This window comes from Pyricularia oryzae, chromosome 3 (assembly GCF_000002495.2).
Source record: "Pyricularia oryzae 70-15 chromosome 3, whole genome shotgun sequence".
In the NCBI taxonomy this organism is placed as follows: domain Eukaryota; kingdom Fungi; phylum Ascomycota; class Sordariomycetes; order Magnaporthales; family Pyriculariaceae; genus Pyricularia; species Pyricularia oryzae.
In genome coordinates this window covers 943,801-966,130 of record NC_017849.1, presented here as the reverse complement: position 1 = coordinate 966,130, position 22,330 = coordinate 943,801, and the positions used below count along the sequence as shown (strand labels likewise).

Sequence of the window (22,330 nt, the reverse complement as noted above, 5' to 3'; positions counted from 1 at the left end):
AATTGGTCTGGAAATTCGCATTCTCCACCCTGGCCGTCGTGGGCACCTGAGCTAAGCTGTACGTACCTGCGTCACCTCTTGTGCCGACCGAACTCCAAAAACATTGTCCGCAAGCTCCGACTTCTCGCCGACAAGGTCAATTGACCAACACATACCCACCATGTCGACCCTTTCGAGAACGTTTGGCTACTTGCGCCGCATTGGTATCAAGGTTCGCAGCCGCACCCTCACGACGCGACCGCTCAATTGATCCTATTCGAACCTTGGTTGCTGACAATACGAACCCCGTGGATAGGAATACTGGCATCAACTCAACGTATGTCTGCTTGCTCACGACATTCACTCGGCCGACGACAACTGGAAGGACAATTGCTGATTGCTAGGGCACACGCATGCTGCCTGGGTTGATAGTACATCGGTATGGCGATCCCGAGGCAACCCATGCGGGGGAAAGGGTCAATGGACGGAGGCAAGGAAATGGGGCGAAGGATAGGATTCTAACAATGCGCAAATCACAGGTGACACCAAGGCCGGTACCCTGATTGGCACCGACAGGTTCGGTAACAAGTTCTACGAGAACATGGCCGAGGAGCTTCCGCGTACGTAACCGCTCTTGCTGTGGTTGAACGACCAGCAACCCAACCTAGCAGCCCGCCGGAGCCTGGACTGCTCCTTACTGACATCAATCCCACTCCAGTCCGAACGCGATGGGTTGACTACAAGAAGCACGACTACGACGCGTACGTTTCCTCCTATGTTTGGCTGCCCCTTTTGCGGGTGTTCAGACAGGTACCAATCGCACATGCATAGTGACTGACAAAGGACCACCAATACAGCGCACATATTGAGCCACACTGGCACGCCTGGCTGTCGTACATGGTCGACACTCCCGCCCCTCAGGACGCCCTGACCAAGATCAACCGGCCCTGGGCGCCCAAAGAGCACGTGGGTAACCGCACGGCCACGAGGGGTGCCTACAAGCCCTACAGCACGTAAGTTGTTTTGTGGACGTTTCTACTGTTTTCGCTGCTCGTTCGTAGCGCCGGTTTGAGCATGGTGTTTGTTAACCGTGGCTATTATTTTGCAGGACGGTGCCCAAGTTCAAGGCGTGGGAGCCGAGGGCTGCTGCCAGGTCTTGAAGGATGGCATGATTGAGTTGGAGGCTCTGTATATGCCTAGATCAAATTTGAGCAATGCGAGATAGATTGATACAGTTGCGTTTGGTAACATTTTATTTTGTCATAAATGTCGTGTCTTGTCTGTGACTGGTTGTGCACCATTTATTCATAAGACTTTGTCTTTGCTACGACTAGACAAAGCCATACCTTCTTACTATTGGCTGGTTCACTCAGTGAATTAAGTCTTTGATTCTCTCGTTCATCCGATGGACGGAAGCAGCGATGTGATCTCATTTTCAAATCTGGTTTTGATCACTGGGGTTGGTTAACGGTACTTTGAGAACAGTTTCGACTTGATATCGCTTCTCAATACTGATTTCTTTCTTTGGGTATTTTTCTACTACTTTTACAGATCTTCGTTGAGTACATATTATTACATCTGGCGGTGGTCTCAGGTTCCGACTTGAGGATCAACCGCGCACATCAAATGCCAGGCCGACGTACCGGGGGACTGACACCCCCGAGCCCTGCATCCCACGTTTCATTTCCAACCCATCCAGGCTGCCATGTCACTTTGCCCCATCCGGCTTTTTGTCCGCGGCCTCCTTGGCCTTATCCGCATCACCCGCGGCCGGCTTCTCCTCGTCGACACCAAACGCCTCCTTGACCGTGTCCATGATCAAGCCGCCGTAGCCCCTCCCGTCGGCCAGGGCCTGCTTCTCCTTCTCGTCCCACTCCCTGAACCAGGAGCTCTTAGTCTTGGCGCGGTCCAGCGCCTCGAGCCGCCTGCGCTCCTCCTCGGGCAGGGCCTCGCGCCTCCGGAGCTTCTCGGCGCGTATGGCCTCCTTGATGCGCCGCGTCTCGTCTGAGTCGCCGCTGTTGATGGCCGCCTCGAGCTTCTCGGTCCGCTCGCTCCAGCGCTGCACAAACGACCGGCCCGTGTAGTCGTGCGCGAGCTGGTTGGACGAGATGAAGACGGACGAGCTGAGCAGCGTGCTGCGGAAGCCCCAGGTGCGCGGCGGCAGGGCCAGAGCCAGCAGGCCGAGACCCGCCACGCCGAGCGCCGTGTAGTGGTATACTGGGTGGGTGCCGTTGAACGGTGGTGGTGGTGGTGGTGGTTGTTGGTTGTCTTGTTGAGGTTGTTGTGTTGTGCCGGCCGGCGTTGTTGTACTTGTGTTTGACATTTTGTTTGGCGTATTAGTCTTGAGGCTGATGAGAACTGAAATGAATGTGTTTTTCGCTGCTCGTTGAATTCGGTTCGATCGTCAAAATGGTGCATGCAAGATGATTGATTAGCTACTGGTGGATTGGTTTTTCCTTTGCAATTGCATCCACAGCCGAGTTCCACCATATTGGAACTTTTTTGCATCTCGGGAAAGGTGGGGCCGTAATGTACCGCTGGTGAAAAAGTACCGCCAGCCTATGAGAAGACGCCAAGGATTTCCTGCCTCCCACGACTTACATACATAGGTAGTTAGTTACCTACGTACAACCCCAGGCCTGTGTTGACTGTCACGGGATTACAAAAACATCTATTCGCAGTAATTCGTCATATCATCACAGTGTTAGATAAGTATATTATATCCATTCATTGATAATGAAAGGTCCCCTAGCATCCCCATTCGACGACAACCTATCTCGCTCCCACGGTTACCGCACCTCCGGATGAGCCATATCGCGTCCTACGCCCCTCTGTACGAGGCGGCTGTCGAGGAGGATAAACTGCCGTTGGCGGACGTGGATCACCATCTCTCAGGATTGAGGTGGGTTTCAGAGAAGCCGCACGACCCACTGACACGAAATGCGCCGGTGGGATAGTCCCAGCAGTCTTTTTGCCTGCGCAACCATTTTCTACCCGAATAGTAAAAGCATATTTACCCCATTGAAGGTCATGTTGTTGTCCTGGACTGCTGCGCAGGGTTTTCCTGGCAAACGATCCGCCATCTGGCACAAGCGAGACTATGCAGTCTTCGTTAATTGCGACGACATAGTTTGGCGCAATGGCCAAGAGGGTAGCGGCGGTTGTGAAAACGGTAGAGAAGTGCATGTTGAAAATGAGACTTGTGAATGTTGACGATGCGATGAAAAGTTTTTAATGAGCGAGAGTAAGAAGATTAAAAGCAAGGAGATAAAAAAAAATTTACAAGGCAAATAATGAAACCTGAACGAAGGTAGATGGTGGGATACCAAGAAAGGTTGGTCAAGGAAAGTTGGGATTTAGTTGGACGATGGATCGGTTTAAATACTTGAATATTATATAATTCAACCATATAGTCATTATCGACTGCCTGATGATCTTGTTTCGGCCGTTGCTTAATATAATTTCCAGATTTATGTATCATGCCATCTATCTGTCTTTTTAGCAATTATTGCATCCCCTGGTGACCCGTCGCTTTGGTAATATAAATTTCCCAATCTGTTCATTCATATTTTCTCCAGAATAGGTACTTCGTATCTAGGAATAATTAATTGTGGATTGCATCGGGGGTGGAGACCTTGATGGATGTCCCATGTCCCCGCAACGTGAGACGCAGTACGACGTCAGGAAGCTCCAAGTTCACCTTGCTTGACAGACGCAGCAAGCCTTCAAGTTTGGAGACACCCACTTGGGGAAAACTTTAACAAGCTTGCAAGGTTGGCGCCAGCGGCAAGCTTCATTCGCTGTATTATGAGTTATGACTGTACATTGAGAAGCCAGTTCTAGCTTGGATGCGGGGTGAAGCTCATTGAAGCGCTTGAGTTTTGCATCGAACCATGGCTCGGTGGGATCATGCCGAGACCCTGAGACGTGCTGCTTCCGCTTTCCCCGCATCTTGGCCATGCAGGTGAATGAATTGACACTTTGCTCCTCATGTTCGATCTCATGTGAGCTTCCATGTGAGCTCAGTCTTGCCAGTTTCCTCTCTTCCTTTATTCTTTTCTTTTGTGTTTCGGGCCAACAAACCATAAACCGCACACACCACACCATCTCACCTTGTGTTCGGATCGAGGTGCGTGTGATGCGGCGAACTGCAGCTTCGCATTGATTGTAGGACAGGTACCTACTTTGACGTACTCGGTCTTCCAAGTCCTCCGCCAAAAGAAAAGCTGGGCATTATAGTGCAAAGCTGCAGGTAGAAGCTCTGCGACGGGCTCAGGTACGCCACACTGAATAGCCTTTCGTTGGACATTAGGGCTTGGGGTAGCTCTGCTCGTGCATTTTCCAGAATTATTGCTTTTTTTCATGTCTTTTTTCTTTCTTTGCTTTTTCAGCCCACCCACTCTATCGAACTACCGACAGCTTTGGCTGTAGATCGTGAATTGCACTTTCGCTCACGCTGACATGATACTCGGCGAGCAGCAAATGACATAGTTCATAAAGCGCATTGTCTCCGGAAGTTGATCTCCCACGGCAATAGCCATTGGGCAGGCTGTCGCCATGTTGTGGACAGTCGTTCGACCGGCCGCTCTGGCCCATGGCCATGGTCCTGGCTTGTCGGGTCTGCCCGCACTCTCCGTAATCTTGGGTAAGTCTTTGGCTCGTTGCGTCTGGGGGCACGGAGGTGACAAGGCCAAAATTATCCAAAGCCAAGCTCTGGAACTGATCATGCTCCACGGCAGACGGTGCGTCGTCAGCATCACCCGTCACCCACCGCGCGCAGCGACGCCAATGGCATAACACGCTGAGCAACAAGCAGCACCGGGCCACTGCTTCTCGCCATTCGCTGGCCCTCGTGGCCGTCCCAAAGAGGCAACAGCCCATTCGACACGCTACAGTCCTTCCCACCGTTCCGGCGCTCCCAGCCACGGGCGTCATCAAGGTCAATTCGGCATACTCTACTAAGGTCGTGCCGCCTACGACGCCCTACACCGAACTCACCGTTGGCGTTCCCAAGGAGACTTACCCCAACGAGCGGCGCGTGGCCCTGACGCCGCAGAACGTCGCCTTGCTCAAGAAGAAGGGCTTCAAGCGCGTCCTTGTCGAGCGCGGTGCGGGCGCCCAGGCCGACTTTCCCGATGAGGAGTACGAGAGGGCGGGCGCCGAGCTGGTGGACGCCGGCACCGTTTGGGCTACTTCCGACATTCTGATGAAAGTCCGCGGTCCGAGTCTCACCGAGGCCGAGGGCATGAAGACGGGCCAGACAATCATCTCGTTCCTTCAGCCGGCGCAGAATAAGGATCTGGTGCAGAAGCTCTCCGAGAAGAAGGCGACATCTTTCGCCATGGAGATGATTCCGCGTATCTCTCGCGCCCAGGTGTTTGATGCACTCAGTTCCATGGCCAACATTGCCGGTTACAAGGCCGTGCTGGAAGCATCCAACAACTTTGGCCGCTTCCTGACAGGTCAGGTCACGGCTGCTGGAAAGATCCCGCCGTGCAAGGTCTTGGTCGTTGGCGCTGGTGTGGCTGGTCTGAGTGCCATTGCAACCGCGAGGCGCATGGGTGCCATCGTCAGAGGTTTTGATACGCGCCCTGCCACTCGTGAGCAAGTTCAGTCTCTTGGTGCCGAATTTATTGAGGTCGATGTTCAAGAAGACGGCTCTGGAGCCGGCGGCTATGCCAAGGAAATGTCAAAGGAGTTCCAGGAAGCACAGCTGCGTCTCTTTGCCAACCAAGCCCGCGAGGTCGACATCATCATTACGACTGCCCTGATTCCTGGAAAGCCTGCCCCCAAGCTGATCACCAAGGCTATGCTCGAGACCATGAAGCCCGGCTCAGTTGTCGTTGATCTGGCTGCCGAGGCCGGTGGAAACTGCGAAAAGACGGTGCCCGGAGAGTTGGTAACTTACAAGGACGTCAAAATCATCGGCTACACTGATCTTCCTTCTCGCCTACCCACGCAGTCATCTACGCTATACTCGAACAATATCACCAAGCTGCTGCTTTCCATGGCTCCCGTCGAGAAGGAGTTTGGAATTGATCTGTCAGACGAGGTTGTCCGTGGTGCCATCGTGACGCAGAAGGGAGAGGTTCTCCCTCCCGCTCCCCGGCCTGCTCCACCTCCTGCTCCGGCAGCCAAGCCAGTCACCAAAGAAGCCGAGGTGGTCGCCCTAACCCCTTTCCAAAAGCAGTCACGAGAGGTCGCTACTGTCGCTGGAGGTATGGGTGCTGCTCTGGCTCTCGGCAAGCTGACCGGGCCAGCCTTCATGGGCAACATGTTCACCTTTGGTCTCGCCAGTTTGATTGGTTACCGTGCTGTATGGAACGTCGCCCCTGCTCTGCACAGTCCCTTGATGAGTGTCACCAACGCCATCTCGGGCATGGTCGGTATTGGAGGTCTCTTTGTCTTGGGCGGAGGCTTCTTCCCCCATACCATCCCACAAGCCTTCGGTGCTCTGTCAGTTTTGCTGGCGTTCGTCAACGTCTCTGGCGGTTTCGTCATCACAAAGCGCATGCTCGACATGTTCAAGCGTCCTACTGATCCTCCAGAGTACCCATGGCTGTACGGAATCCCCGCTGTTCTTTTCGGTGGTGGGTTCCTTGCTGCAGCTTCCACAGGCGCCGCTGGTCTTGTGCAGGCTGGATATCTGGTTTCTTCTGTTCTTTGCATCAGCTCCATCTCCAGTCTTGCTTCGCAGGCCACCGCCCGCATGGGTAACTCCCTGGGCATACTCGGTGTTGGATCCGGAGTTCTTGCATCGCTGCTTGCTGTTGGCTTCTCCCCCGAGGTCCTGACGCAGTTTGTTGGACTCGCGGCCATGGGTGGATTGGCTGGATTCATGATCGGAAAACGCATCACCCCGACTGATCTTCCGCAGACTGTGGCTGCTCTGCACTCGGTTGTCGGTCTCGCTGCTGTCTTGACCAGCATCGGCAGTGTCATGGCTGATGTACATGACATTTCCACACTGCACCTTGTAACAGCGTACCTGGGCGTCCTGATTGGTGAGTCTTGCATCTTGAGCACTTTTATCGCACACATGTCTCCGAGACCGCCTTGCTAACAGCCGCTGTGAATAGGTGGTATCACATTCACCGGCTCCATTGTCGCTTTTGCCAAGCTCGCCGGCAAGATGTCTTCCAAGCCCATCCTACTTCCAGGCCGTCACCTTATCAACGCCGGCATGCTGAGCACGAACTTGGCAACAATGGGGGCCTTCGTGACCATGGCACCGGGTGCACCTATGGTTGCCGCAGGTGCACTAGCCGCCAACACGGTTCTGTCATTCATCCAAGGCTTCACTACGACGTCTGCGATCGGTGGCGCAGATATGCCTGTTGTGATTACTGTGCTGAACGCTTACAGTGGCTTCGCTCTTGTGGCGGAGGGTTTCATGTTGGACAACTCGCTCTTGACGACAGTTGGCGCCCTCATAGGAGTGTCCGGCTCCATTCTATCATACATTGTAAGCAGCCAGCCCCCTAACGACCAAGCAGATCCCGGGGACACGTAAACTTGCTGACAAGACCTAAACTCCAGATGTGCGTGGCAATGAACCGGTCTCTGACGAACGTCCTCTTCGGCGGTATATCGGCACCTCAGCAAACAGACTACAAGATGGAAGGCTCCATAACGCAAACCAACGTCGAAGACACGGCCGAGGCGCTCGTCAACGCCGAAAACGTCATCATCGTTGTGGGCTACGGCATGGCGGTCGCCAAGGCGCAGTACGCCATCTCCGAGTTCACGCAGTTCCTGCGCGGCAAGGGCATCAACGTCCGCTTCGCCATCCACCCGGTCGCCGGCCGCATGCCGGGTCAGTGCAACGTGCTGCTGGCCGAGGCCAGCGTCCCCTACGACATCGTGCTGGAGATGGACGAGATCAACGACGACTTCTCCGAGACGGACGTGACGCTCGTCATCGGCGCCAACGACACGGTCAACCCCATTGCGCTCGAGCCGGGCAGCCCCATTGCTGGAATGCCGGTGCTGCACGCGTGGAAGAGCAAGACGGTCATTGTGATGAAGAGAGGTCTCGCGAGCGGCTACGCCGACGTGCCGAACCCCATGTTCTACATGCCCGGCACGAGGATGCTGTTTGGCGACGCAAAGACGACTTGCGATGGTAAGCTTCTTGACTTTCTACGTTTACGTTTAATCCCAAGCAACCTGCTTCGTTTGTTTATGTCTTTTGGACGGATTGCTAACCTAGATTTCTACGCCATAGCTATCAAAGCAGCCCTCGAGGCTCGCCAGTAGCGGATGGATGGGATTATTACATACCAGCTGCATTAAGAGGCTGCGCCTTAGACCAGATTCCGATACATTTTTGCATGTAGATCTCTCTGGTCTAGATTTTGACATTTGCATTTGACCTTTTCTACTTTCTCGTACAAACCACTGAATTCCGCGTTTTGTTTGGAGAGGGCTCAAAATTTACTGGCCAAATTCATGTTGTCTTTCTACTTTAAAGTTTACTATTCGTGACTGTGTCTATCCCTTCTTTTTTTTTCTTTTTGTGAGGATGACTCGCAAAAGTTCTATTTTCTACAATCGTTCATCTTGTCAAGTGTTCATAGTGTTATTTATTGCCTTTTGGCCGCCCGATGAACAGGCTAGTGAAACGATCGTTCCAGCCCAGCTTGGGCTCCCTTGTCTTGGACGAACTTGCCCATCCAAATCACCCAACCTTTGAACCACACAGCTAATTTGTGATCCATGGGGGCCCCCAGCTCTCCCTGAGCTTCTAACCCTATGTAGAAAATTGTAGTCAATCCGGTTCGGGTGAATGCCGTCTTGAATAAGTAAGTGTATTTCCACCAAATCCGGTCCAAAAGGTTTTCTTCCATGAGCTGAGCGCGTTGTCTATGTACGGGGTGTGGGTCGACCATTCTTCACCAAGAGTCTGCATTTCCCAGGCATAAACCTTGGTCACTGAAGAATCTTTGTTCGTACTTGCTAAGTCAAGCCTGCTGAAAAATCTTGCAATAGGGGTTTTTTTCCAAGGAAACCACTGTCCATGGGCGTCCATTCTCCTCTCTATCCTTCTTTTTTACTTTTCTAGTTTTCACGAACAAAATCCTGTACCAACACGTGGACTTCTGTTCCACAATTAGCAGTTTTTTTTTCTGTGGAAGTCATGGTGATTCCCCGCGGTTGAACAATTCTTCCAAGGCGTGTTAGTATTATTTCTGTCTGCTGGAAACGCCCAATCCCGCTGCTGTTGCCGGAGAAACTCCATTCGGCGTGACATATAAGTGTTTTTTACTTACCGAGATGCTTTCACGGGAGCTACTATACCTATAAAAATTTCTTCTTAACTGAGAGTAATATGATTTCCAGACCCTGGGGCTCCTGTCCCTCGTGTGCTGTGGATCCGATATCTGCATCTAACCTGCCCCTTAATGGGTGCATAAAGAATTGAGAATCCGGATATTACCGCTGTTGCTATACATCTGTCCCAAATCCATCGTTCTTACCCACAGGAATTTATCCGCTTACTAATTCGTAGGACTACTGCGGCTATTGGAGCAAACATCATAACGTTGGATATTTGAGAAATGCTTTTCCTGCTTCTTATGAGGCTAAATTACGGACTGTCACGAGCCAGCCCTTTTAGTATCGGAGCCCTCGAGGCCCCGAGGCTGCGGCCTCGAAGCACATGGATTTGTGGTCCGGATTTGAGCCACCTATAGCAAGGCGCATTAAGACCGGTGATCATCACTCTTGCTACTGTATACTTTTGGGCCCAGGCCCGCTATTCCTACCGTAAAGTCGTATTTTTGAAGTTATGGTAGCTTCTATTCCTGCATCGACTTGTCAAGTTGTTTAATATTTCCATCGTCCTTTTCCTGATTTTTCCTACTCTTTTTCCACGTCCCTATTGCTTTATTTTGGTCAATATTAATAAGAAAACTAATTCGACCATGCAGCTTATAATAGCTTTTGCCTTCATAATTCTGGCGCATTTCGCCGTTTCCGCCCCTACAGAAAGGTTTGCGGGCCATGTCCTGCCTCAAAAATCCCGGAATCTTGATATCGTTCGATCGGACGTCGACACGAGATCAAAATTGGACATAACTTATAATGTGTTTCCCTGCAAGAATCCTGAGAGCTGCCCTTTAAATACAGCCAAATCGGCTCGGGATAAAGCTTTGGAACGCAGAGTCGGCCCAGGAGGCAATTCCGAGACGAAAAACAATCCCCAAGAGCGTTTTCGGTTCAGAAAAGGTAGCGTGATATTGCAATCAGGAACAGAAAGGATACATCCAATATAGAAGAAAAAGTAAAAAAGAAAAAAGCTGAACAATTCCCATGCTTCCTCACAGGTTGTAGAAAGGCTGCAGAAAGGATTGCAGAGGGCTTTAGCGCATGCATGGGCAGAGGCACTTCTGCCGTGGAAGGGGAGGCCGCCGAACTTGTCGTCGACGCTCAGCAAGCAAAAAATCGTAAGACAAAGAAGACAAAACAACAACAAAGTCAACTAGGTAAGTGCAATGGCTTTATCCAGGTCTTCGGCCATCCGCATAAATGTGAATGGCTTTGTGCAAAACACTATTTTCAAAGTAATGTAGATGCTAAATAACAACACTTGGCTGCCACAGGTACTCCAAAACCGTACAATGAGGGACTCGTGAATAAGGCTGTCGGCGGCCTTCAGAGAATAGCCCTTGTTACTGGTGTCAAAGCTTGGGATGCGTTCATTAAAGTTAATGACTGGAGAAAAAATAAATACAAACAAAGAGCGGAACGGAAGCAAAACAAGGCCGCGCTGAAGTCAGGACAGGAGGGTAGGAACGGTGGCCCTAACCAGGCCCCAGAGAGCCAGGTCCCCAACGAGATTCCCAACCCAGAGTCTTGAACGTAATCAGCTTCTTAACAAGACGTTGGTTGCGGTACAGATGCCAATTATACTCCACTATATCGAGACTATCAGTGAGGGAAAATATTCCGTGCACTCGGACGATAGTGTTCCTTTCGCGGATAAAGGTTGGGCACGAAGTCTCACAGGTTCTTTTTGGGACCTTGCTATCGCTGGACCTGCTTCAGTGAAGAGCCGGGCGAGGGCGGTTGGTGATCAACTTGAGCGGATCGGTCGTGGGGGTCTCTTAGCTGGAGGGCGGTTGATGCCTTTCTTGCTTTCTCTTGCCCTCCTAGTCTGGCCGGTTGTTTGGGAGACAGAAGCTGAGCTTCTCTGTGGTTCTGTTCCAATGCTGGCTCGGGCGAACTCGGTAATGAGGACAGAATTTGCTGGACTAGGACCTCTGTCATCCCAGTGACCGGTCTCTCCTGCCTTTCGAGAACGGTCTTCCTGTGGTTTTGGGTTTTCTGCCAGTTCGGTCTGTAAAATCACTACAGCGAGGCTCAAAACAAGTCAATGGTTACACTCATTGGGGATGGCATCCTTTCATGCCAGTATTGTATACCCCCTATTTTGACTGCAGGTCGGGCAAGGGATATCTTGGGCACTGCATACCTACCTTACCAGTAGTAGATCAACAGTGCCTGCAACGAGTCTGGGCTCGATCTTCATGTTGGCGGAAGCTCTCGTCTTCGGCACGAATTGGGGCATGTTTCCTAATTATGCTTGGTATCTACCACGTCTCTCTTGATACTTTACTTGATCTTGATACCACCTAGCGAAGCTAGTGATGTTGCCAGGACGTTCGTCATGGCGTGATGAGAAGAATCGGGAAAAGAACAGTAACCCTTTGAAGTTTCTATCGACAACTCTGCTTAAGCATCGGTCTATATAAGGTCGGTGCTGGGAAATTTGAGAGTGCAATGGGAAAGCATCCTCACAAAAACAGGGCAATTATTTTGTGGAAGCCGAGGAGAGTATCGCTGGAAAGCTCTCACATTCGTGGTTTGTCTCTGACAAGGTGTCGAGTTGTGATATCGCTCTCGCTTTCTATTAGGTCGAGGTAAGAAATAAAGGATAAGCACGTTGCGACTTGAAACCACACCCAACTGTAACATGGTATAACTGAGCCGATTGAACCAGTTCTGTGATAAAATTAATGCCACTTCAACTATGGCAAGTAATTTTTTTTTTTCAAAATCTACACCAATCCGGCTATGTGACCAACGCCTGTGATGAAGGCAAGAAACAAAGTTCTATCTACTCGGTAGATTTCTAATTTTGGTGTTTTGAGCTCCAGCCTATGGCATTGATGTTTTGCATAGCTCTAGCTCCACCTCCACTGGTGATCAATGTACTATACCCCTGCAGCCCACACCCGTACCCCAAAGCACCATCGATCTGCCGCCCCAGCAACGCCTAGCTTGGCGCCGATACCGCAGTGATCGGTGCTGACGGGTAGCATCGCGGATTGTGTGCGACTCAGTTCCGAGACATCCAACTGAGGTGGTCAAGTGTCCCTCCAGTTTCCCCAGAAGATAAGCTCCGCGCTTTTGAACCAAACAACTCGTGATCCAACCAAGAACCATCCTTTCTCTCCTGCATCTTCCAATTAACTTTGTCTATTTATCCGCCTACACAGCTACCCTGACCTACACCTGAGGTAGCTACCCACCCACCCAACCCACAACCCCCAATCGGACTAGGTTCCTAAGGCAGACCAATAGCTCACATGCAAATCTGTCATGTATAACAAGACCGAGCTCTTCCTTTTCGAATCACCGCTAAACGCCCACGAATCCCCCATCCCGCAAGCCCACCGAGCAATGACCAGACACACGCCCGATTTCCTCCGCGCTCGCGCCTCAAACCTGTCTCTCCGTGCTGCATCGCTTGCCAACTCGGTGTCGAGCTCCGTTGCAGCTGCTACCGCCGCCGCTGCCACTTCGCCGATGACGACGCCCACCTCGACAGCTACAGACGTCGTCAGCATGGACTCCCCAGTCGACCAGCCCTCCCCCGAGATGCGGTACTACATTGCCGGCGATGTAGGTCGCGAGGCCCAACGCCGAGGCCTGCAGATCTGCATCAATTGCATGGTCCAGCTGCCGTACGCCGTGCACAAGGTGGTCACCAAGGACGAATGCGCCATCTGCTCCGTCGGCGAAGCCCGCCCGGAGGCTTTCACCAAGCCGTTTACCGATTTCCTGACCGAGAACCCAACCATCTTCCATGCCGTCGACTATTTCAAGGGCAAGCTCGGTGCGGCAGGGTACACCGAGGTGAGTTTGCAACTACGTCCTACTTCTACGAGTCAATGTCACCAAGCTAACAAGCTTTATCATCGCAACCACAGCTCTCTTCCCGCGCCGACTGGACGGGCAAGATTCGCCCCGGCGGCAAGTATTATGTCACCCGTAACGCCTCTTCTTTGGTTGCCTTTGCAGTCGGAAAGGCATACAAGCCCGGCAACGGTGTCGCAATGATTGCCGGCCACATCGACGCCCTGACTGCCAAGCTCAAGCCCGTGAGCAGCAAGCCCAACCGCGCCGGCTATCTCCAGCTCGGAGTCGCCCCTTACGCCGGCGCTCTGAACGAGACATGGTGGGATCGCGACCTGTCCATCGGCGGCAGGGTCATTGTTCGTGATCCCAGCACTGGCAAGACGAGCACCAAGCTCGTCAAGGTCGACTGGCCCATTGCCAGGGTGCCGACGCTGGCGCCGCACTTTGGTGTCGGCATGATGGGCACCAACAACAAGGAGACTCAGGCCGTGCCCATCATTGGCCTCGACAACTCCGACCTGTTTTCGGCATCCTCCGCATCGGTAACATCAGAAGACGTCAAGCCTTACCTTGGTGGCGGTCCCGCGGGCTCCTTTGCCGCCTCTCAACCGCCCAAGCTGGTCAAGCTCATCACCTCGCAGCTGGGCCTCAAGTCCTCCGCCGAGATCGTCAACTGGGAGCTCGAGCTCTTTGACCTGCAACCCGCGACGGTGGGCGGCCTGGACAAGGAGTTCATCTTCGCCGGCCGCATCGACGACAAGCTCTGCAGCTGGGCGGCGCTGCAGGGTCTCCTCTGCGCCTCGGACGACGACAAGTCGGGCCAGATCAAGCTCGTGGCGCTCTTTGACGACGAGGAGATTGGCAGCCTGCTCAAGCAGGGCGCCAAGTCCAACCTCCTCCCGATCGTGATCGAGCGGGCCGTCGAGGCCCTCACCGAGGCCTCGGACGGCAAGACCACCTTTGGCCCCGGCGTGGTGGGCAGGACGTACGCCAACTCGTTCCTGGTGTCGGCGGACGTGACGCACGCGGTGCACCCCAACTTCATGGACAAGTACCTCTCGGGCCACGCGCCCCGGCTCAACGTGGGCGTGGCGGTCTGCGCCGACTCCAACGGCCACATGACGACGGACCCCGTGTCGACGGCGATCCTGGACCGCGTCGCGCAGCTGTCGGGCTGTGTCAACCAGACCTTCATGATCCGCAACGACAGCCGGAGCGGCGGCACCGTTGGCCCGTCGCTGAGCAGCGCCATGGGCGTCCGGAGCGCCGACGCCGGTCTGCCTCAGCTCAGCATGCACAGCGTCAGGGCCACCACTGGTGCGCTCGACCCCGGCTTGGGTGTCAAGTTCTTCCGGGCGTTCCTGGACAAGTTTGAGGAGGTTGATGCTGAGTGGCAGTAAGCCGGGGGATTTTGGGGTCGGGGGGATGTATGTCTGTAGCGTATGCTTTTGTGCGTTTTGATGATGACTGTACAACAGATGCGGGATACGTTTTATTTGGTCTAGATCCAGCGCATGATAGAGTTGTTTACATCTAGTCTAGATGGAGTTAGTAACAATTGGATATCTGTACTTGATGAGTTTTCAAGGCTGATCAGGTCTAAGTATGAGCATTCTTTTCACGTACAGATGGAATGTGTACTACGTATGCACAAACATTCGATGGCATTCGGTTGGTAGGATATTACAGTTAGCCTCATCCAATCTACTCGATTTGGTTGCGGGACAAACTCTAAGAGAGCCAATCCGCGTTTATTTGTGTTTGTACAACTAATAATTAATTAATATTACTCAACGGAAATCTCCAGCGGGCCCCGAGTCAGACTTTCGGGGTTTGTAGCATTGGCCTTGATCAAGTTGTTTGAGAGCACTAGATGGATTACTGGGCATATGTAATGCAAATGCATGCTCGCTTACAATACTTCGCAAAATTTGCGGCGCATATACGCTCATTTACTGGTCTTGCCCAGCATATCAACAATCATCGATATTTCAACATTATAATTATCATATGAGTCAAGTGGACGGTCACGGGAGTTGCACAGCCATCCTTGCCTGTCAGGTTGTTGAAGATGATTGTGGTGTGTTCTGTGGTAGATCAGTCAAAAACCCGAAGATCCCTCATCAATTCCAATTCCCACTTTACATCAGCCAAAAGCGACGTCAGCGCCCTGCAAAAGTGACGAACCCGCCAAGCCGCTCCACTGAAAAGGAGGGCGGTGCAGGGTGGTGCACGGGCCTCAATTACCCACTACTTAGTAGCTGAGGCGAGTCTTCGCAGGCTTGGCGGGTGTTTTGGTTTTTGGGTTTTGGATTTGCCCACCCCTCGCCCTGCATCGCCTCTTGCGCCTACCCAAAAACAAAAAAAAAAAACCTGCAGCCGAATGGAGCTGATCCCCACACCGCGGTCCGTCTGGGCATACCGTGGCATTCAAACCACGAAGAAAGACCCTGAGGGATCCATCATAGGTACAAACAACAACGACCAACTCAAGCCACTGTAGTAAAAACCTAACCAAACCTGTCGCTGCGCCTCACACTTTTGGTCAGCAATTCAGCTACCACTGTTATCGTGTTGTTTCCGATATACTCGTGTCCCCTCGTGTTGATTGATGGGGGGATTTTTCGGACGAAGTCTTAAAAGACATCCATCCCACCTTTTGTGTTGTCAGGGTCGATCTTTACCCTCACCACTCATTCACCTAGTCACCCACTGTTGATTGACCACTCAGCCGTTCTTGGCCCGTTGATTGGAATCAACTCGCGACTTAACAAAACACGGAGTCACGAACAAACTCGCTAAAATAATCGTGACAGGGCAAGTCGTTGCGACCAGACTAGACCTTAGCGCAACGGGTGCGTGTTTGTGTGTTCTGTACCTACAGTAAGGCCAGGTACCCTTTTCGGGTCATTCACCCCACAAATACTGCACCACACGCCCCAGTTTGGTTTGGAACTTGACGCCCCCAGTGCCTGGCGCCGCTCGAGTGTGTTGTGCTTTTTTGACAAGAGCAGGTATCCCTGGTTTGTTGCATTTTTAAACCAGCAACAACATTGGCTTTCCTTGATTGACCCCCTTTGTTCGCATCTCGTTCCATTCCGCTTGGGTAAAGGATCAACACCGAAGGAAAAATACAGAAGCCCGCAAAAAGAGGGACGACCTTGCGGGTACAAATCAAAACCAAATAATCGTGTCCCTCACCTTCGCCCCGACCACGAACCAATTCAAGCGGAACCACCCCAGCCACTTATTTAGCCAAGCTCGACCGTGACACCCGGATCGTATCGCAATTCAGCCTCCCACCCACCGGGCCCAACGCTAATTCACCTCCCTTGATACCTAAATCTTGGGGCGCTCGCTTCTGGGCGTCTCCCTCCCAAATACGACTTTCACCAAAACCCAACCGAACATGGATCCCAACAACTACTATAATGGCAAAGGTCCGCGACCAGATCATTCACAGTCGCCGTCACCGTACGAACCCTACGGCGGTGCACCATCAACCGTGAGCTATCCCGAACCACCGGCGTACTCGTCACAGCAGTACCTGGGCCAGCCGAATGGCAGGCCGAACCAGCAACAACCAGTAAACGGAAACTCCCCATTCGATAGCGTCTTCGACGACAATGCCTATCCGATGAATGGCCAAAGAAACCAGATGGGCCAGAATGGCAGGCCGCAGCAGCAGCAAGACACGGGATACTATGGCGGGGGTACTTTCCAAAGGCAGGATTCGGATCCGATGGCCTCGCGCGACGACATACCCCTGCAGGAGCGATTGGATCGGCATAAACAGCAGCACGGCAGCCATGTCGACGACCCCGAGGGTGGCATGCCTGGTGCGGCGGCGGGTGGTTCCGACGGTCGCGGCAGGTCGATGAAGCAGAAGATTAGGTTCGGCGAGTTGGGAATGCTGACCAGCGGCAAGCAAAAGATCGCATGGGTCTGCTGGATATTTTTCATAATACAGAGCGCCGTTTTCATTGGAGAGATTGTCAAGAATGGTACGTCAAATCCCGCAAATCTATCCTCCGAGGTGAAGCCAAGTCGCACAACGAAACTAACCAGCTTACTCATCCCGCCTCTCAACAGCGCAATTAACGGGTTCCCCGATCATGATCAGGCCTCAGTTCAACCCCATGATTGGCCCGACGCCCTACGTTCTCATCAACATGGGCGCCCGCTACATGCCCTGCATGCACAATGTCGATGGCGTCCAGGACTCCCCGAATGTTATCTCATGGCCCTGCCCCAACATGACCACCCAGGCTCCAGCTTGCACTTTGTCGGAGCTGTGCGGTTTCGGAGGCGTCCCCGAGCCCCAATATGGTAAGCGTACGGGCAAAAATGGTCAGCCAGGCCCCGACAAGGACAACCAGCCTAACCAGTGGTTCCGTTTCATCACGCCCATATTCATGCACGCGGGCCTGATCCACATCGGCTTCAACATGCTCCTGCAGTTGACCCTGGGCCGCGAGATGGAGCAGGCCATCGGCTCGATCCGTTTCTTTCTCGTCTACATGAGCGCGGGCATCTTTGGCTTCGTTTTGGGAGGCAACTACGCCGGCGCAGGCACGCCCTCGACCGGTGCGTCGGGCTCGCTGTTTGGCGTCATCGCCCTGACCCTGATCGACCTGCTCTACTCGTGGAAGGACCGCAAGAACCCGGTCAAGGATCTGCTCTTCATTTTTCTCGACATTGCCATATCGTTCGTCCTGGGGCTGCTCCCCGGCTTGGACAACTTTTCCCACATTGGCGGCTTCCTCATGGGCCTGGGGCTGGGCGTGTGTCTGCTCCACTCTCCAAACTCGCTGCGTCGCCGCATCGGCGTCGACGCGCCGCCCTACGCGAGCGTCACTTCGGGCCAGGACAGCCAGACCGCGCCTCCGTTCCACAAAAACCCGATCGGTTTCTTTAAGGGCCGCAAGCCGTTGTGGTGGGCGTGGTGGCTGATCCGAGCCGGCGCACTAGTCATCGTCACCATTGGCTTCATCCTGCTCCTCAACAACTTTTATGTTGTGCACCAAAAGTGTAGTTGGTGCAAGTACTTGAGTTGCATCGTAAGTTTCCCCCAATACTGCTGAAAGCCCCCTTGGAGGGTGGAGGATGGCTCTCAATGGTGAGGGGCTCCTGCTAACATGAACTGAACTGTACAGAACATCAACAACTGGTGCGAGATGGAAGACTTGAGGTTTGAGAATACTACTGCTCCAACAAGTAGTGCAGCATCACCGGCCGCAACCGGTGCACAGTTGCTTGGAGGTTTTTAATACCAGGATCTGAAATTCTTTGGTGTACGGGACGCGTTGACTCTTCTTTTTTTCCCTCTCTCTCTCTCTCAAATATCCTCATTGCAAGCATTTTCTCCCTTAATACTGCCGTCGTGTTAAGAACTTTTCCCAAAAAGTGGAAAACGAGCATGCCCCATATGACCGACCCAACGTCGAATGGACGTGGCAATAACCGTCAGGGTGGATGAACTTGGGTCACCAATGTTTTATTACTCTTTTTTTTTCTCCCTCGATTCTCCCATTGAATTATTCTTTTTCCAACCAATGTTTTTCATCCCGTTTACTAGACTTGATACGAATGATAACCGCACAGCGACGGCGTTTTGCTTGGGATTGAGATCTCTACGATGGGCTGGACGATGGGGGGTTATGTTACATTTGGGCGCTGATAAATTCTGTTAAAGTCCTGGGCTGTAATCTTAAAGAAACCGAACCGGTGCCACGGTACCGTGCGCGAAATCAAATGGCAAAAGGAGCAGAACCGTGTTAATGGGCTCTGATTACAGGGGGTGCGCTGTTCTTTGACTGCAATATAGCAGACATCAAAGCAACCATTCAAATCTTCATGTACCGTCTACCTCTCACACCGCTCATCTGCTTATATGATCAAACAGATGACCGGTTTCATTACCATTACATGCAGACGCCATTTGTACACGTGAAATGACAAAGAAATATATCCAAATGAACGGGTATAAACGGATCGTTACAGATGCCTCCAGGGCGCAGAAGGTGTAGCATCCTGGGATCGGTTTTTAATACAAAAAAAAAAGAAGAAAAAAAAGAAAAAGGGAATGCACCGCACGCCCAACCGCCACAAGCCAGGTCAGTCCTTTGAAACCCCTCCAAGAAATGCATTGTCAACCAATCATAAAAAAAGCCACAGTATCATTGAACCATAGGAGAAAAGAAAGTCTTTTGGGCAGATTTTCATGTTTTCCCCCAGGGCAGACGTATGTCTCAGGGAATGCCATACTTCTCCGCCACGCCGTCCAGCTTCTGCCTCCACCGGGGCGGCAGCTCCTCGCGGATGGCCTTGAGCTGATCGGAGCCGGCGCTGCCAATCAGCCAGACCTCGTGGAACGGTATCCAGAGGCTGAAGAAATACGCCAGGATGACGAGGGCACGTGGCCGGCGCTGGATCAGGAACTCTTGAAAGGCAGGCGGCGTCCAGACGGCAAAGGCGCCGAAGCGGCGGCAGACGGCGAATAGGGGCTCGTCGGCCGTGTTGTGTGCATGTATGGCACGTTCTACCCACTAATATTTTACCCATCTGGCGTCAGAAAAAGAAAAAAAAATACAAAGGGTTGCTGTGGTATTTTGTCAAGTGAAGATACAAGACTTACCCCAATGTACATCAGAACGCGATGATACACCTTGATGGCGTCGTCCTGAAGCTCGGTATCCGGCCCTTCGGGATCCACATCGGACGGTGTCGATGGTCCAGAGGCCGCCATCTTGATCTCCATCAAGCTGCGCACCGGACTGTTGCTGTTGCTAGTCTTGAACACCTCGATGGAGCCCAGCGACGACGACGTCGTCGACATGACCGAGGGCGACGGCTCGACGTGGGGCTGCGGGAAGGGCCGCTCGATCAACCACAGCAAGGGGGCCATGTTTCGCTCGGCAAACATGTCCTCCAAGTCAAAGTGCGGCGGGGTGGTGAGGAACCTGGCCATGCGGTCGAGCTGCATGTGGCTCTTTGCGATCTGAAAGACCTGGCCGGCGCCGTGGCCCATCTGCAGCCACTCCACGGGGGGCTGCCACCTCGGCCGGGTCGGGGACGACTGGACGAGGGCGAACGAGTGGCTGAGAATGGTGAGGGCCGACATGCACACCAGGTCAGCCGTGCCCCTGTTGAGCGTGTCGACGGCCCGCCGCTGCTCCCGGAGCGCCATCGAGAGGTACTGCGACTGCAGCTCGAGCCAGCGGACGCACTCGGGGTCGCGCTTGGGGCTCTGCTCGCCGTCTTCGTCGTTTTTTCTCCTCTCCCTCAAGTCCGCGGCCGCCTTTGTGTACTTGCATAGCGCCGAGTGAGCCAGCAAGGCGTACAATATGCCGTCCGATTCCCAGGCCATCTCAATGGCCTCGTAGCTCCACAGAAACGTTTCCTGCCCCGTCGGCTTTCCATCCTTTCCTGTCCTATCATAAGGCAGAACCCGCTTGAATGTTTTCGCTTGCTGGTATATATAGTGGTGCAAGAGTTGCAACTCCGTCAGCCGCCGGGCGCGGGACTCGGGAGGGTCTAGTGTTTCTTCCTGGTCGCCGTTTGGTACCATCGGTGGCAGGCGAAGCAAGGACGGCGGCTCTTGGTTGTACATGTGATGGTCATGGCCATGTATTGACCTTTTGCGGTCATGTGGTTCGTCATGGCCCGCACTTGGAGGAGAGTGGTTCGACGTAGATGGCGAGAGCGAGGCGGGATTATCTGTACCGCTTCCCGTATGTCGCCCGCGACGGCCGCCCAGTCCGGACCTTGGCCCCTCAGATGACGACTGTCTAGGCCGTGGTCTTTGTACACGTCTGGTTGATGCAGAAGCATCTTGTCTAGGTTCTTCGGTGGTAGCAGTGGCGGGAGGTGGATATACGCACTCTACCATGTGCCTACTGCAGCCACCGCATGCAGGTCTTTGCTCATCGCACTTGGCGCAGCCGTGATTCCGATGTTAGCCAAGACATTTAGTTTGGTGATTGGAGAGATAGTCGGTATCGTATTTCACTGGTAGATTTGGCAGAATCGGCCAAGGGGTTGGTGGCAACAATATAATACGAAGGCGACAAAAAGGCAAAATCGAACAAGCTTTCTTTGTTGGAATTGGCATGATCGCTTGGGTTTCTTACCTTGACGCGACGTCCCTTACACCTAAAGCATCCTGTCCTGCTCTTCTTGTGATAGAGACGGGGGCCATGCGGTCGTCGCGGTTGCTGTTGGGTCTGTAACTGTGACAGTTGTTGTTGTTGCCTTTGGCCAAGGGCACCACTGGGTTGTTGAGATTGAGGCATGGCAGTCGTGCTATTCATGACACGATTGCGACGGATAGGCAGGGAAGATAGCCCAAATAGATAGACAGGTAGCTAGGTAGCCGTCTAAGGTAAGGCAAGGTACAGAGAGTATCTACCTTAGCTCGGTAGGGTATAGATACCTACCTTACCCACATATGCTTGTTTAATTTGTCGCTCAGGGTCGAAACGAAACATCGGAAATCGGCGCAGAAAATGAAAAAAAAAAGCGCAAAGGAGCCGGGAAGCGACTTTGCACAGTCGCGTGCATGAATGAGCGAGCGAGCAAAAGTGTATAAACGCAAGTCTTGTCGAAACTACAGATCAGACCAACGCATCGAGCAAGCTTAGAGCAAGCTTAGGTACTCAGGCCAAAGCTACCCGCCAAATGTCGTTTGCTGCTTGTGAAGTTGATTTATCAATCAGCAATTGTCCAAAGTACTTAATCAGGTAGGCAGGTAACTTCGATATGGATATCTGGTTATTACCTACCTTGTATTTTACATCGTTGTTGCGCTCAACTTTGTTATGCGACTGAAAATGGCCCGAAGGTCTGGGTGAGCGGTCATTTTATTTCCCTTGGGCCTGATAATCCGGGGATCCAGGACAGTCTCGTCGCATCAACCAAGTTATCCTTAATCTGATACTCAGGGGACAAACACAAAATGCAGAGCCTAGCGCTTGGTAGAACACACATACCTTGCTTTTCTTGCTCTGCTTTTGGTGTGGCTCGCCGATTTCGCCGTACCCATAAGCATTTGCCTCGCTTCTTTTTTTATATCATTAGTTTGGTAGGAAAATAGGGCAATTACTGTAACGAAAGCTCAAGGTAAGTAAGCTACTGCCACGAACACCAAACAAAACCCTCGGTCAAAATGTAAGGTAGGTACCTACCTAGGTACGTTCTAAGAGGG

General features: G+C 52.7%; 9 protein-coding genes across 9 annotated transcripts; 5 read left to right on the top strand and 4 right to left on the bottom strand.

Moving 5' to 3' along the window:
* The first annotated feature begins 45 nt into the window (after positions 1–45).
* MGG_07542 (uncharacterized protein) lies at positions 46–1,276 on the top strand. Its single transcript, XM_003711407.1, has 7 exons — positions 46–211; positions 296–316; positions 412–418; positions 519–599; positions 698–740; positions 837–992; positions 1,088–1,276. Exons 1-7 carry the CDS (start codon positions 161–163, stop codon positions 1,137–1,139), a joined length of 411 nt encoding a protein of 136 aa, XP_003711455.1. The 5' UTR covers positions 46–160; the 3' UTR covers positions 1,140–1,276.
* Positions 1,277–1,687: 411 nt separating this feature from the next.
* On the bottom strand, positions 1,688–2,302 carry MGG_07541 (uncharacterized protein; the record flags this gene model as incomplete). Its single annotated transcript, XM_003711406.1, has 1 exon — positions 1,688–2,302. The coding sequence occupies one exon, from the start codon at positions 2,300–2,302 to the stop codon at positions 1,688–1,690; it is 615 nt and encodes a 204-aa protein (XP_003711454.1).
* Positions 2,303–2,686: 384 nt separating this feature from the next.
* On the bottom strand, positions 2,687–3,316 carry MGG_15207 (uncharacterized protein). The gene has a single exon (XM_003711405.1). It carries the CDS (start codon positions 3,163–3,165, stop codon positions 2,752–2,754), a length of 414 nt encoding a protein of 137 aa, XP_003711453.1. The 5' UTR covers positions 3,166–3,316; the 3' UTR covers positions 2,687–2,751.
* A 627-nt stretch (positions 3,317–3,943) lies between these two features.
* MGG_07539 (NAD(P) transhydrogenase) lies at positions 3,944–8,642 on the top strand. The gene is made up of 6 exons (XM_003711404.1): positions 3,944–4,255; positions 4,459–4,624; positions 4,719–6,983; positions 7,059–7,444; positions 7,519–8,104; positions 8,207–8,642. The coding sequence occupies exons 2-6, from the start codon at positions 4,537–4,539 to the stop codon at positions 8,236–8,238; spliced, it is 3,357 nt and encodes a 1,118-aa protein (XP_003711452.1). The 5' UTR covers positions 3,944–4,255; positions 4,459–4,536; the 3' UTR covers positions 8,239–8,642.
* A 1,263-nt stretch (positions 8,643–9,905) lies between these two features.
* Positions 9,906–10,840, top strand: MGG_07538 (uncharacterized protein; the record flags this gene model as incomplete). The annotated part of the gene is made up of 3 exons (XM_003711403.1): positions 9,906–10,209; positions 10,308–10,466; positions 10,584–10,840. The coding sequence occupies 3 exons, from the start codon at positions 9,906–9,908 to the stop codon at positions 10,838–10,840; spliced, it is 720 nt and encodes a 239-aa protein (XP_003711451.1).
* Positions 10,841–10,924: 84 nt separating this feature from the next.
* Positions 10,925–11,551, bottom strand: MGG_16652 (uncharacterized protein; the record flags this gene model as incomplete). The annotated part of the gene is made up of 2 exons (XM_003711402.1): positions 10,925–11,320; positions 11,460–11,551. 2 exons carry the CDS (start codon positions 11,549–11,551, stop codon positions 11,008–11,010), a joined length of 405 nt encoding a protein of 134 aa, XP_003711450.1. The 3' UTR covers positions 10,925–11,007.
* A 754-nt stretch (positions 11,552–12,305) lies between these two features.
* On the top strand, positions 12,306–14,781 carry MGG_07536 (vacuolar aminopeptidase 1). Its single transcript, XM_003711401.1, has 2 exons — positions 12,306–13,122; positions 13,197–14,781. The coding sequence occupies exons 1-2, from the start codon at positions 12,586–12,588 to the stop codon at positions 14,523–14,525; spliced, it is 1,866 nt and encodes a 621-aa protein (XP_003711449.1). The 5' UTR covers positions 12,306–12,585; the 3' UTR covers positions 14,526–14,781.
* A 786-nt stretch (positions 14,782–15,567) lies between these two features.
* MGG_07535 (rhomboid family membrane protein) lies at positions 15,568–19,060 on the top strand. Its single transcript, XM_003711400.1, has 3 exons — positions 15,568–17,129; positions 17,218–18,185; positions 18,282–19,060. Exons 1-3 carry the CDS (start codon positions 16,535–16,537, stop codon positions 18,393–18,395), a joined length of 1,677 nt encoding a protein of 558 aa, XP_003711448.1. The 5' UTR covers positions 15,568–16,534; the 3' UTR covers positions 18,396–19,060.
* A 137-nt stretch (positions 19,061–19,197) lies between these two features.
* MGG_07534 (uncharacterized protein) lies at positions 19,198–21,546 on the bottom strand. Its single transcript, XM_003711399.1, has 3 exons — positions 21,258–21,546; positions 19,763–21,058; positions 19,198–19,673 (listed from the first exon to the last, which is right to left on the bottom strand). The coding sequence occupies exons 1-3, from the start codon at positions 21,435–21,437 to the stop codon at positions 19,377–19,379; spliced, it is 1,773 nt and encodes a 590-aa protein (XP_003711447.1). The 5' UTR covers positions 21,438–21,546; the 3' UTR covers positions 19,198–19,376.
* Between the last annotated feature and the right edge of the window lie 784 nt (positions 21,547–22,330).